This window comes from Tachyglossus aculeatus, chromosome X3 (genome assembly GCF_015852505.1).
Source record: "Tachyglossus aculeatus isolate mTacAcu1 chromosome X3, mTacAcu1.pri, whole genome shotgun sequence".
Taxonomy (NCBI): Eukaryota; Metazoa; Chordata; class Mammalia; order Monotremata; family Tachyglossidae; genus Tachyglossus; species Tachyglossus aculeatus.
The window spans coordinates 1,652,668-1,667,298 of NC_052099.1; the positions used below are offsets into that span (position 1 = coordinate 1,652,668).

Consider the following 14,631-nt stretch of genomic DNA (forward strand, 5'->3'; position numbering starts at 1 on the left):
CAGTAAATCTTTACAAAGCTCAAATTGAGGTGGGATTGCTCTCCAGTAAGATAATGCTCTAAATAACAAATTTATGGCATTTATTGAGCATGTTCTGCATGCAGAGCACTTGGGAGAGCCCAAGAGAAGCTTCCTTTAAGGAGCTTAAAATCTAATGAGGGAGACAGACAAATGATTTATAAAGAGAAGGAGTGGCAAGGGGTGCAGGGATAGACAGAAATGAGGAAAAGAATAAAAGTACAATGGATATGTGGGAGACAGTAGGGAGAAAACATCACTGATGGACCAGCCTCTGCTTTTCATCTGTGGCATTGTTCCAGAGCGGAATGTTGCATGTCTTAGTTTGAAAGTATTCATATTTCTTGTTTTACTTACTTAAAATAATTGCAAATCTCACATTTAGATAGGATCCTAGTTGTTTCGAACAGTGGTCGATAGAAAGGCCAAAATCTTGAAAAGGATCTGTCAAAGAGAAGGCAGACAATTAGTTTTCAATCCATCACGCTGAGGTTTTCCTGTTCCTTCATCCACAGTTTTTATAAAAATGCACTACTGTCACCAACTCAACCTGGCGATTAGGTCAAAAAAACCTATTAACCCACAAAATGTGTATCAGCTCTTCCTTCACTCCCCTGTGACCTAGCAATAATGCAGTTGACAGAATGAGCAGTCTGAAGGGATATGATGCTAATAGTGGGGATATGTTTTCAATTTTGTTAAAATTCTTTGCACTCATGGTTGGCATCCTTTAGGTGCTGGAACTACAGGCCTGTGTTCCATTTGCAAGATTATCTTAAAGGTTGTGTCTTTTTAATTAAGTAAAATAAAGTAAAACATCACATATGTGATATTTAAAAGACACGATTAAAAACTTGCAAAACCTAAAGTACCTTAATTATTCTAAATGTACGGTGTGGCCACCTTAATTTAGCTGCGTAAATTGATATAAACAATTGTCTTATTTCCTTTTGGAATTTATTATCTCTATAGTACCAAAGTTCCTTTTCAGCATTTGAACAGATACAGCCAACTTCTGCAACGGAGCATGTAGCCTGCTTTGACCGAATATATCGAGGGTCTCGTCATTTGTACTAATTGGTTGCAATGTCCTGATTACCATTTCTCAAGATCTTGTCTTTATCTGCCACTGAGCCTATGGCAGTTTAAACGATTTTAATAGTACAATAAAAATACTGCCCACTCGCTGGTCTTCATGATCAATTAAACTAAATAATCTGGACCTAAAATATCTTTACTTGTACTTATTTAAATGTTTCTGGTGAAGGGATTTTTTTAGGGGTCCCCTAAATTAATGGATAATTGAGGTCAGAGGATATATTTTTGGCCTCAATTACCAGGTAACCGGCTGGTGTAAAGGTGAAGCGCTGCAGTGTTAATGAAGCTGCCCCTTCAGAATCCAGGAATCTGGGCTTTTTTCTTGGCTCTGGCTAGATTTTTCTAGGTTAAACAAGTTAAGTTCTTTCTATCTTATTTTTATTCCTTTCTACTGTACTTCATTTTGCCTTTCTGATTTCCTTCTACTATAAAGCTGCACAGCCCTGCAGAGGTAGTGTCTGGGAAGCAGAAGGATGATTACTTCTATTCTAAGCCTCACCACCATTCAGGAACTTGAGTAGAAAAAAGCTGTCTGCCACTTAGTGGAGTTGAGGGAAGAGCAGCCCAAAAGAGCTGTAAGAGAAGATGAATGCACCTCAGAGGAAAGGTTAAAGAGGCTAATTGTGCCTGGCAACTCTAAGGTGAAAGGATGAGTTTATAAATATTTGAAAGGAAAAAATGGGAGGAGGAAGTGAAATTCAAAGAGCAAGGAGGGAGACTTCAGAAAGAAAATCATTTATTTTGATGCCCGGAAAAATTTCTTGAGAAGAAATGTGATCTGATTGGGAAATGGTTCTCACAAGTAGTGGTGGGTACTTAATTTAGGCTTTAAAAGCAAGTCTCCTGCCAGAGTGCTTCGTAGGGAGGAATCATTCTCGGCACAGTCCACCAATGTCGGATCTCTATGATGGGTTTTCAGAGGGATTGAGTAGAGCATGAATGGGCAAAATGCAGCCATCTTGACTGGCAGTGTGTCACCAATCAGTCTATCAATCAATGGTTTTTATTGAACCCCAAACTAAGCGCTTGAGAGTGTATAGTACAATAGAGTTAGGAAACACAATCCCTGCCTTCAAGGAGCTTACAGTCATCTCTCAGCTCCCCACTTAGCGAGGACTCCCTGCAGAAGATCAGCCTATCACTCAATCGATCAAATAATCAATAAATTGACCACTTGTGTGCCGAGAACTGTACTAAGTGCCCGGGAGAGTACAATATAACAGAGTTGGTAGACATGTTCCTTGCCCACAAGGAGCTTACAGTCTAGCTACTTTTTGTTTCACTCTCTCATTTCTCAACTTGCACCATGAGTATTTACAAAACATAAGAAAAGAGAAAGTGGGAAATGGTTGCATGACAAATCATCAGAAATAAAGCAATACAAATCAAATGATCTGAAAAAAGCAATAATGTAATCATCTTAAAAAACCCTAAAACTAAGTTTAACCCTATGCCTCTGCCACCCCATTTTCTCCATTACTGGCTTTTAGGCCAGACTGATTTTATCTAGATAACTTTTGAATAAGAATCCAGATAGGTTTATCTGTATTTGAATTTCCCAAATCAGCAAAACTTGGTTGGAAAGTTAAGCAGCATCAGTTTGTGTTAAGTCCAGGGGCTCTGATTGCAGAAGCTGGCAGCCTCTTAGGACAGTATCATGAAGCCAATCTGACTTTATGGAAAAAGATCCTCATGTGTGGTGAATTCCCCAAAGATTGACTGTTTTGAGGTGGTTTGACAAAATGACTCTTTCCTTCCCCAAGCATGCTAAGGCTTGGTTTTGGCATTGTTAGGGAAGAGGGGGCTGGGCAGGGGGAGGAGGAGGGTGGACCAGGGTCCTTCCCTAAGTGCTCAGGAAGATTCACTAAAGTAGATACTCTTCAGCTTCCTGAACACCAAGAGGATGTAGCTGCTTTATTTTATGTGAGCAGGGCTGAAATGGAGCCTAACCCAATAACCTGCCTTTTTTGACTTCTTGATTGACCAGATGGAAGGATCATCCAATTCAGAGCTTGTGAACTAGCCTACCCAATCCTGTCTCCCTGTGGAGAAGGAAATGGCTGTAGTCCAAAGGAATAGCAGATGGTTAACTTTAATGGAAAATAATCCCTTCAGGATTAAAGTTTTGGAGAACAGTTACCTAAACATTGATCCCCTTCTTGCCAAATCCAGCGGCTTCTACTCCGTCCTAATCCTCCTCGACCTCTCAGCTGCCTTCATCAATGTGGACCACCCCCTTCTGGAAACGTACCCAACCTTGGCTTCACTGACTCTGTCCTCTACTGGTTGTCCTCTTATCTCTCTGGCCGTTCATTCTCAGTCGACTTTGCGGGCTCCTCCTCTGCCTCCCACCCCCTAACTGTGGGGTTCCCTCAAGGTTCAGTTCTGGGTCCCCTTCTGTTCTCCATCTACACTCATTCCCTTGAAGAACTCATTCGCTCCCATGGCTTCAACTACCATCTCTATGCAAATGATACCCAAATCTTCACTCCTCCCCTGATCTCTCTCCCTCTCTCCAGGCTTGCATCTCCTTCTGCCTTCAAGACACCTCCACTTGGATGTCCTCCCATCACCTCAAACTTAACATTTCCAAAAACAGAGCTCCTTATCTTCCCACCCACACCCTGTCCTCTCCCTGACTTTCCCATCACTGTAGATGACACCACCATCCTCCCCGTCTCACAAACCCGTAACCTTGGTTTTATCTTTGATTCCTCTCTCTCATTCAACCCACATATGCAATCTGTCACCAAATCCTCTCGGTCCCACTTTCACAACATTGCTAAAATCTGCTCTTTCCCCTCCATCCAAACTGCTACCATGTTAATACAATCACTCATCCCAGCCTGCCTAGACTACTGCATCAGCCTCCTTGCTGGCCTCCCAAACTCCTGCCTCTCCCCACTCCAGTCCATACTTCACTCTGTTGCCTGGATCATCTTTCTACAAAAAGATTCAGGACTTGTCACCCACCTCCTCAAAAATCTCCAGGGATTGCCTATCCACCTCCGTACCAAACAAAATCTCCTCACTATTTGCTTTAAAGCACTCCATCACCTTGCCCCTTCCCACCTCACTTCATTTCTCTCCTTCTACAACCAATCCACGTATTTGCTTCCTCTGGTGCTAACCTACTCACTGGGTCTCGATCTCGCCTGTCTCGCTGCCGACTCCTGGCCCACATCCTGCCTCTGGCCTGGAATGCCCACCCTCCTCAAATCCTACAATTAATGATGCCATTTATTAAGCGCTTACTATGTGCAAAGCACTGTTCTAAACTACAATTACCCTCCCCCACTTCAAAGCCTTATTGAAGGCACATCTCCTCCAAGAGGCCTTCCCAGACTAAGCCCCAATTTTCCTCATTTCCCACTCCCTTCTATGTCACCCTGACTTGTTCCCTTTGTTCTCCCCTCCCTCCCCCAGCCCCACTTATGTTTATATCTGTAACTTCATTTATTTGTATTAATGTTTGTCTCCCTGCTTCTGGACTGTGAGCTCGTTGTGAGCAGGGATTGTCACTGTTTATTGCTGTATTGTTCTTTCACAAGTGCTTAGTACAGTGCTCTGCGCACTGTAAGCATTTAATAAATACGATTGAACCGAATTGAATTATCTTTCCTTCCTTCCTTCCTCTCCCTCCCTCCCTCCCCACCACTCTCCATAATAGCCATTCAGTGTCAAGGGGTGGGGTGCAGAGAAGGAGGCTGTTCAGTAGATCCAGAACTGTGCTGTTTCTAGGCCTAATGGCAGCATAGGGGTTGGAAAAACTCATGTCACAGTTGGTAGAGCTCAGATGGGAACCCAACCGGAAACCCGTTTCCACTGACCTGGGTAGGCTGGGTGTGTAGTCGGCTGAGCCAGGGCCAGGGCTACAGCCTCTAATGTTTTTTTTCAAAATGGGCACTTGTTTCTCAAGGCCTCTGAATCTTAACCAGGCTTTGCACCAGACCAAACGATCTTCTGAAATTGCCCAAGAAATAGTGTCTGCCCCCATCCCCCTTCCTTCCCTCCCCAAATCAGACACACCACAGCAATCTTGACATCACAGCCCTCCTAAAATCCCATCTCTTCCAACATGCTTCCCACAATTAATGTATCAGCACTGTGAGCTCTGCCATCCCTTCAGTGAATTTCAGGTAGGGGGCAGGGCAATAGGGGTTATATACAATAATAATAATAATAATAATAATGGCATTTATTAAGCACTTACTATGTGTAAAGCACTGTTCTAAGCGCTGGAGAGGATACAAGGTGATCAAGTTGTCCCACGGGGGGCTCACAGTCTTCATCCCCATTTTACAGATGAGGTAACTGAGGCACAGAGAAGTTAAGTGACTTGCCCAAAGTAGTTTGTTTTAACTGTGCTGGTTCCTAACCTGTTATGGGTTGGTTACTGTCCCTGCCCCACCTCTGGGGAATGTGTGTATCTGAACCCAAGCCCACATCTCCATGCCAGCAAGCTCTGACTCCTTCCTGTCCCCTCCTCCCCACAGCCACCCTTTCCTGAAGGGGAGAGGCCAGGCTTCCTAGCCTGACATCACCAGTGCTCCAGGCTGGCAGACTGGCTGTTCGCCCTCTCCTTGGCAGCAGCCAGTTGCTGCTGGCTTCTAGGAAGCAAGGATAATGTCAGTTTTCAGCCACCTGACAGGCCAGGCTAGGCCTGCAGCCAGAGGCCCACTCACCAGGAGAGTTCTGTATTGCCGATGTCCTTAAATCCACTCAATGTGCCTTACTTGCACACTGAAGGAAAAATCCTTTGGAAACTTACTTTGTGTGTGGGGAATGTGTCTTTCCACTCTACTGCATTGCAATAATAATAATAATAATAATAATAATAATAATAATAATGGCATTTGTTAAGCACTTACCATGTGCAAAGCACTGTTCTAAGTGCTGGGGGGAATACAAGGTGATCAGGTTGTCCCACGTGGGGCTCACAGTTTTAATCCCCATTTTACAGATGAGGTAACTGAGGCTCAGAGAAGTTAAGTGACTTGCCCAAGGTCACACAGCAGACATGTGGCAGAGCTGGGATTAGAACCCATGACCTCTGACTCCCAAGCCTGGGGTCTTTCCACTGAGCCACGCTGCTTCTAATGTAATGCTTGTAATGTTCTGGGTACGCTGTAAGCTCTCAATAAATGCCATCTGATTGATTAACTGATTAATTGCATGGCCTTGCACTTGTCTTTTTTGAACTTAATTATCAAATTGTTCAATCAATTTTCCATCTTGGGAAGTGCTGCCACATGAGCGAGTGATCCTTTGTACCGCTCGGTTGAATTTCTAACTCTGTGGGGAAAGTTTTGGCAGGCTTTTTGGGTTAGGCAGATATGTAAGTAAGCCAGAGCTGGTGGAAAGACTTAAAACCAAAGTCCAGGAGATGCTGCATGATGCTAGGAGAAATGAGTCACCTTTAGAAGTTTTTGAGAAGTGAAGGCGTGTGAGCCAAACAACATGTTAAAAAGATAATACAGAGGAGCAGTGTGACCTAGTGGAAAGAGTCCAGGACTGGGAGTCAAGAGGCCTGGACTGTAATCCTAGTTGCCTGTTGCGTCATCTTGGACATGTCGCTTAACTTCTGTGCATCAGTTTTCTCATCTGTAAAATGGGGATTCAATATCTAGTCTGTCTCCTGCTTGGGCTCTGAGCTTCATGTGCGACCGGGACTGGGTCTGATCTGATATTCTTAAATCTATTTGAGCATTTAGTACAATGCTTGGCACATAGTAAATGCTTAACTGTTATTATTATTATCATTAATAATAATAATAATGATCATTACTCAGGCAGCAAGCTGAAGAGGGGAGAGTTTTAAAGTAGGGAGAGCAGTGAGGAAACAGAGAAGCCTAATCTGGCTAGGATGAGAGCCTGAACCATGGTGGATGAAGGGCAAGGGGCAGCACTGTGAAATGCGAGGGAGGAAAACCAAGCAGTATTTAATATCAGTCTGAATTAGAATATTGAAAGTCATAGAGGTGTCGGTGATGACACCAAGGATGTGGATTTTATGCTTGGGTTGACTGTGATTGGAAAATTAAGAAGAGAAGTGAGGGAGCTAAGGTGTCAGCCCTGGAGGCGAGAGGAAATGTGAGATTGTCAGAGCAAGTGAGAGGACGGGCCTAGAGAGGTAGATTTGAGAGTCATCTGCATCAAGGAGGTAGCCATCATGTGGGACTTACCCTGTGGACCTACTCCTTTTCGGCTGATCACTACAGTTTTGCAAGAGATAGAAGAATAGGGAAGGACCATGTTATTTTGGGGGGCTGAGAAAACAGGCAAAGGAGTGTGTATGTATCCATCGATCATATTTATTGGGCACTTCCTGTGTGCAGTGCACTGAACTAAGTCCTTGGGAGAGTACAATATAACAGAGTTGGAAAATTCCTGCCCACAGCGAGCTTACATCACTTAGTCACTCAGTCAGTGGTTTTTATTGAGCATTTACAATGTTCAGAGCACTGTATTAAGCACTGGGAAAGTATAATACAATAGAGCTGGAGACACAGTCCCTGCCCTCAAGGAGCTTTCAGCCTAGTTGGGGAACAAATGTTGAGATAAATTACTGATATGGGGAGCAGCAGAGTATCAGGCTATGTACATAACTACTGGGGCTGGGGTGGGATGAGTGTCCAAGTACTTAAGAGGTATGGACCAATCTCATAAGGGACGCTGAAGGGCAGGTGAATAGAATGGGGAACTGAGAGGTTAGTCAGGGAAGGCTTCCTGGAGGAGATACACTTTTAGTAGGGCTCTGAAGATAGGGAGAGTGTTGGTCTGTCAGATATGAAGTGAGGGAGTTCCAGGCAGGAAGGAAGGTGGGAGCAAATTGTCGATGGAGAGAGAGATGAGAACAAGGCATAGTAAGTAAGTAGGTTGGTGTTAGAGGAGCAAAATGTGTGGATTGGGTCAAAGTGATAGAGGAGTGAGGTTTGGTAGCTGGAAGAAGAATAATGGAAATGGGGTTCTAAATATGAAGTGTGGAATGAAAGGGACTGAAATGTAATGAGATGCCAAGTGTCTATTCCAGCCCCTGCGGAGAAGATCAGGGCCACCCCACGGGCTCAGGACCCTGTGGAGAGCGTGAAAGTTTGGGGCCCAGTCTGGGGGTTCACGGTACTTATAAGAAACTGATTTGATCTGGGACCCCCAACCAGCCCCAACCAGATAGGGACCCCACTCCCTTGATTCAGCCTAGGACTGCCTCATCACCCAGGTACCCTTTGATTAGAGAAGCAGCACGGCTCAGTGGAAAGATCACGGGCTTGGGAGTCAGAGGTCATGGGTTCTAATCCCGGCTCTGCCATCTGTCAGCTGTGTGACTTTGGGCTAGTCACTTCACTTCTCTGGGCCTCAGTTCCCTCATCTGTAAAATGGGGATTAAGACTGTGAGCCCCATGTGGGACAGTCTGATTACCTTGTTTCCCCCCAGCGCTTAGAACAGGGCTTGAATTGTTCTGAGAATTGTAAAAGTGCTTAATTAAGCAGTTAGTGAGGAGTCCTACTGCTGTCAAAGTATTGATATTATATATATTGATATATCTATCTATCTGTATATAAAGTGCCTGGCACATTGTAAGCACTTAACAAATACCATAAATATTAATAAGTATTATTATATAAATATATACAGAGGATCTTTAGTCTAATCCCAGCTGTGCTACTTGCCAGTCAATTATCTTTACTTCATTCATTCATTCAATCGTATTTATTGAGCGCTGACTGTGTGCAGAGCACTGTACTAAGCGCTTGGGAAGAACAAGTTGGCAACATATAGAGACGGTCTCCACCCAACAATGGGCTCACTTCTCTGTGCCTGTTTCCTTCTCTTTAAAAAGGGGTTTTTCAAGCAATTGGGGGAATTTGTTGAGTGCTTACTGGTTGCAGAGCACTGTACGACGCACTTGGGAGAGTACAATACAATAGAATTGGTGGACACAATTCTCAGCTCTAAGGAGTTGAGTCTAGTGGAGGAGATAGACATTAAAATTAAGAGTATGTATAAAAGTGCCGTGGGGTTGGGGTGAGGTGAGTATCAGAGTGCTTTAAGAGTACGGACCCAAGTGCACAGTCAATGCAGAAGGAGAGACAGTAGGGGAAACTAGGGTTCAGGAGGTCTCTTGCAGGAGATGGGATTTTAATAAGGCTTTGAAGATGGGGAGGTAGGATATGAAGGCTAGAGGGAAGACATGAGCAAGGCTGTCAGCGAGACAGAGATCGAGGTACAGTGAAAGAGCTGTCATTAGAGGAGTGAAATGTCGACCCCCAGCCCACGTCCTTCCCCTGTCCTGGAATGCCCTCCCTCCACACATCCGCCAAACTAGCTCTCTTCCTCCCTCCAAAGCCCTATGGAGAGCTCACCTCCTCCAGGAGGCCTTCCCAGCCTGAGCCCCGATTTTCCTCTCCTCTTCCCCATCCCCGCCTCTGCCCTACCTCCTTTTCCTCCCCACAGCACTTGTATATATTTGTACAGATTTATTACTCTATTTTACTTGTACATATACTCTATTTTGCTAATGATGTGCATATAGCTATAATTCTATTTATTCTGATGGTTTTGACACCTGTCTACATGTTTTGCTTTGTTGTCTGTCTCCCCCTTCTAGACTGTGAGCCCGCTGTTGGGTAGGGACCGTCTCTATATGTTGCCGACTTGTACTTCCCAAGCGCTTAGTACAGTGCTCTGCACACAGTAAGCGCTCAATAAATACGATTGGATGAATGAATGAATGAATGAATGCTTAGCACATAGCAAGCACTTAACAAATACCATCTTTATTATTGTTATTATTATTCAACCCCCCAGGATCACTGAGAGAACCAATCTCCCCCGTCAGGATCCACAGTGTCGGAATGGCTTTTCATCCGGTGGATTCCCTTTCCACCTGGAATTCCACTGGGATGGGATTGTAATTCCACACAAAAGGAATAGTGAAACTCAGGAGGGAAGAACATTTATCACATGTCCAACTTGTAGCTCTCCTGAGCCATTTAGTTTACTGAAATGCTTGCTTTACTCAGGATAGAAATGGAGAGGGAGAAACCTAGACTGTAAACTCGTTGTGGGCAGGGAACATGTCTACCAACTCTGTAATATCATATTTTCCCAAGCGTTTAGTACAGTGCTCTGCAAACAGTGAGTGCTTTTTCAACTACTACTACTACTACTAATAATGATGGCATTTATTAAGCGCTTACTACGTGCAAAGCACTGTTCTAAGCACTGGGGAGGTCACAAGATGATCAGGTTGCCCCACGGGGGGCTCACAGTCTTAATCCCCATTTTACAGATGAGGTAACTGAGGCCCAGAGAAGTTAAGTGACTTGCCCAAAGTCACACAGCTGACAACTGGCGGAGCCGAGGTTTGAACCCATAACCTCTGACTCCAAAGCCCGTGCTCTTTCCACTGAGCCACGCTGCTTCTCTTATTAAATATCATTAATGATGATGACCCCCTGTAGGTTCTGCTTAAGCACATGAGTTGTTTGATTTACAGTTAGTTACATGAGGGTCAGACAGAGATGGGCTGCTTCTTGTTTTCTCTATTTCATGTGTTCTGACTGGCTTTCAAAACTGTTGCCAAATGAATAAAGCATTAGTTTTCCAATTCCCGAGGGGGGGTGATACTCTGAAACTAATGTTTTCTAGCACTTCTGCCCATCCACAACTCAGCTAACCCTTCTCCCCGCCACCTTCCTTCTCTTTCTGTGTTTAATCTTTTGAGCGATCATCTGATTTAGAGCCCAGCCGCCCTGATTCAAATGTTGCGAGAACTCTATGGCTTCTCTACCATAATCTCAAGGCTGCTGCTGTTGCTGCCCTTTGCTGTTGTCCTAGCCCAAGCTAACCCACATCCCGAAGAATGCTGAGCTCCATGGCAACGCTTCCTATAGCGGCCCAGCGGGAACGCAGGTGGGTCAGGAAGGCTTTTATTCCCGGAGCTCAGTTGAGAGGGACTAGTGAGATCAAGGTCTGACAGAAACAGTTTGACTTGCACCCAAGAATGTGCAAGTCAAGAAAACGCTGAGAGAGTGAAGTTGTTTGTTTCTTGCGGTTTAATAAAACAGAAAATGGTCTCTCTCTGTTGCTTTAAGCACCCAAATCCAAATAGCACATTCCCTCATCCACCCAAATGGACCTTCAATTTCTTTACACTCTGGCCTTTACAGTCAGCAGTTAACATAGGCTCCAAGTTCTGCTCCCTTAAAGCCATTTCTTCCACCGCTAAAAATAGAGGATGAGCTGACTGTTCAGTGAAGCCTGGCGTGTTCTCTATTAGGAAGTGTTTGCACTGCCGATATTTTTGTAAACTCCCATATGAAAATCTTCAGTTTTACTTAGTGTAAAGGCCTGGAAAATTTGATGTCTTTGGGAATAGGTTTCTAGTGGCATAACATTTTATTTGATTGTCACAAGTATCATGCAGGCAAAAAAATAGGGCCCGAAGTTGGATGTTCCCACTTTTTCCTCCCGCCCTCCAGAGGCACGGCGTCTGGAGACGGGCCCTGAAACCCTCGGCTGGATGAGGCGGGCATGTCTATCTTTCACCCCTTCTCAGAGAAGAAGTCCCAGGGGGAGGGAATGGCCGAGTGATTGGGAAGGAGTGTGGCCCAGTCAGAGGACCTGGGTTCTAATTCCACTCTGTCACTTGTCTGCCATGTGACCTTGGGCCTCACTTGATTACTCTGGGCCTCAGTTTACTCATCTGCAAAATGAGATTCAAAACCTTTTCTTCCTCCTGCTTAGCCCCATGTGGGACAGGGATTGTGTCCAAACTGATTAACGTGCCTCTACCCCAGGTCTTAGAACAGTGATTGGCACATAGTAAGCACTTAACAAGTACCGTAATTGTTCATCATTAGTAAGTATAGTGTGAGACGGCTTCCGTACGCACAGCCGACTATCCATTTATGTCTGTCTGTAAGGACCTTCCTGGGCCTTCCCGGTGGCTGCTCTGCCTCCCGCCCCCACCATCCCACAGAGCCAACACCAAACTGGCAAAACGGACAACCAGGCAACTCATTTCATGGCTCATTTTTCACAGGGTGATGGCTTAATGCTGTTGTGGGTCATTTGTCTGCCCCTGCACACAGAGGCCCAAGGCAACCGAAAGTTCATTTCTGTTATTTTGCAGTGTTGGGGGCTGACTTGGGTGAGTGAGACTTTCCAGCTGAATCACCCTGGTTACAGACAAATGGTCCTACATCTGCCGGCAAGCCCCACTGCAATCGGCCCTGTGTATTTACTATTGAGCAAAGCAGCGTTGCCTAATGGAAAGTGCACAGGCCTGAGAGTCAGAGGACCCGGGTTCTAATCTAAAATCCTTCCTTCCTGCCATTGCAGAGAATAATAATAATAATAATAATGATGGCATTTGTCAAGCGCTTACTATGTGCCAAGCACTGTTCTGAGCGCTGGGAAGAAGCCTGGCCTAACGAAAAGAACACAGGCCTGAGAATCAGGAGACCTGAATTCAAATCCCAGCTCTGCCACTTGCCTGCTGTGACCTTGGGCAAGTCACTTAACTTCTCTGTGCCTCAGTTATCTCATCTGTGAAATCAATCAATAGCATTTATTGAGAACTATTTGCAGAACACTGTACTAAGTACTTGGGAGAGTACAGAACAACAGCATTAGCAAAAACGTTCCTTTCCCATAATGAGCTTACAGTCTGGAGGGGGACACTGACATTAATATGAGTAAATCATTTATAATATATAATTTAAAGGTATGTACATAATAATAATAATGGCATTTACTAAGCGCTTACTATATGCAAAGCACTGTTCTAAGCGCTGGGGAGGTTACAAGGTGATCATGTTGTCCCACAGGGGACTCACAGTCTTAATTCCCATTTTACAGTTGAGGTAACTGAGGCCCAGAGAAGTTAAGTGACTTGCCCAAAGTCACACAGCTGACAACTGGCAGAGCCGGGATTTGAACCCATGACCTCTGACTCCAAAGCCCAGGCTCTTTCCACTGAGCCATGCTGCTTCTCTAATAAATGCTGGGTGTTGGGGGTGGGCTGAACCTTAAAATGGGGATTAAGATTTTGAGCCCTATGTGGGATAGGGAGTGTGTCCAACATGATTAACTTCTATCTACCCCAGAACTTAGTACAGTGCCTGGCACATAGTAAGCACTTAACAAATACCATTTTTAAAAAAGAAAAAACTCACTTCCACCTCTTTCCTCTCCCTGGCCTGTGTACATATCTTAAATTTATTACTTCTTCCTAGCTGTAATTCTAAAATGTGTGTCTGTCTCTCCCACTAGATCGCTTAATACAGTGCTCTGCACACAGTAAGCGCTCAATAAATACGATTGATTGATTGATTGATTGATTTGAGGGCAGGGTTCAGGTCTATTACTACTATTGTCCTCTCCCAAGTGCTTAGTACAATGTCCCACACATGGTAAGAGCTCAGAAAATATTACCAATTGATTCATTGATTGATTGATCCTTTTCAAGAGTTTGCATCTGTGATCCAAGCTAGCAGAAAAGAAAGCCAATTGGAATAATCTATCATGTTCTGCTCTGCTGTTTTACCATCCTTTCTTCCTGCCATTGCAGAGAAGCATCCTGGCCTCATGGAAAGAGCATAGGCCTGTGAGAATCAGGAGACTTGGGTTCAAATCCTGACTCTACCACTTGCCTGCCATGTAACCCTGGCACCCCACTATTCTCATCTGTAAAGCAGTCATTAACCATTCTCCTTCCCCCTTACATTGTGAGCATACAATAATACAATACTAACTGGTATTTGTTAAGAGCTTACTACGTGTCAGGCACTGTACTAAGCACTAATTGGGTTGGACACAGTCCCTGTCCCACATTGGACTCACAATCTTAATCCCCATTTTACAGATGAGGTAACTGAGGCACAGAGAAGTGAAGTGACTTGCCCAAAGTCTTATAGCAGATAAGTGGCGGGGTCAGGATTAGGACCCAGGTCCTTCTGACTACTGGCCTTGCGCTCCATCTGCTAGGCTTCATGTGGATCAGGGACTGAACTTGACCTGATCATCTTGTAGTAGAACCCCAGTGCTTCACACAAAATAAGCACTAAACAAATAGCGCAATTATCATTATTATTATTTGCAAATTAAGGGAATTCCCTTGATTGGGTGTTTTGAGCACTGTACCATGACAGCACACTAGGATAGAAATATGGAAATGTATATAGTGAAGGAAAATTACATTTCCTTTTGTGGGAAGTAACTCTGTTGGGGCCGTGATATAAGAACATGAGAATATAAACCGTGTTGTTATTGATTTAGACTGAAAACGATAGTTTAAAAAAATGATTGTGGGGTTAGTTAAGCAGTGTGCTGAGTGCTGGAGTAGATAACAGATGATCAGGTTGGACACAGTCCCTGTCCCATAGGGGGTTCACAGGCTAAGGGGGAGAGAACAAATATTGAATCCCCGCTTTACAGATGAAGCAACCGTGGCCCAGAGAAGTCCCACAACAGGAAAGCAATGGAGCCTGGATTTTAGAATCCAGGTT

General features: G+C 44.5%; 1 protein-coding gene across 1 annotated transcript in view; it reads right to left on the bottom strand.

Annotated features, from left to right (window-relative positions):
- The window catches only part of LY86 (lymphocyte antigen 86), a 67,481-nt gene that overhangs the window by 34,153 nt on the left and 18,697 nt on the right, over nt 1–14,631 (bottom strand). Inside the window, exon 2 of the mRNA XM_038770493.1 lies at nt 376–462. Within this exon, the coding sequence (XP_038626421.1) occupies nt 376–462 (87 nt within the window). The remainder of the gene's footprint in view (nt 1–375; nt 463–14,631) is intronic.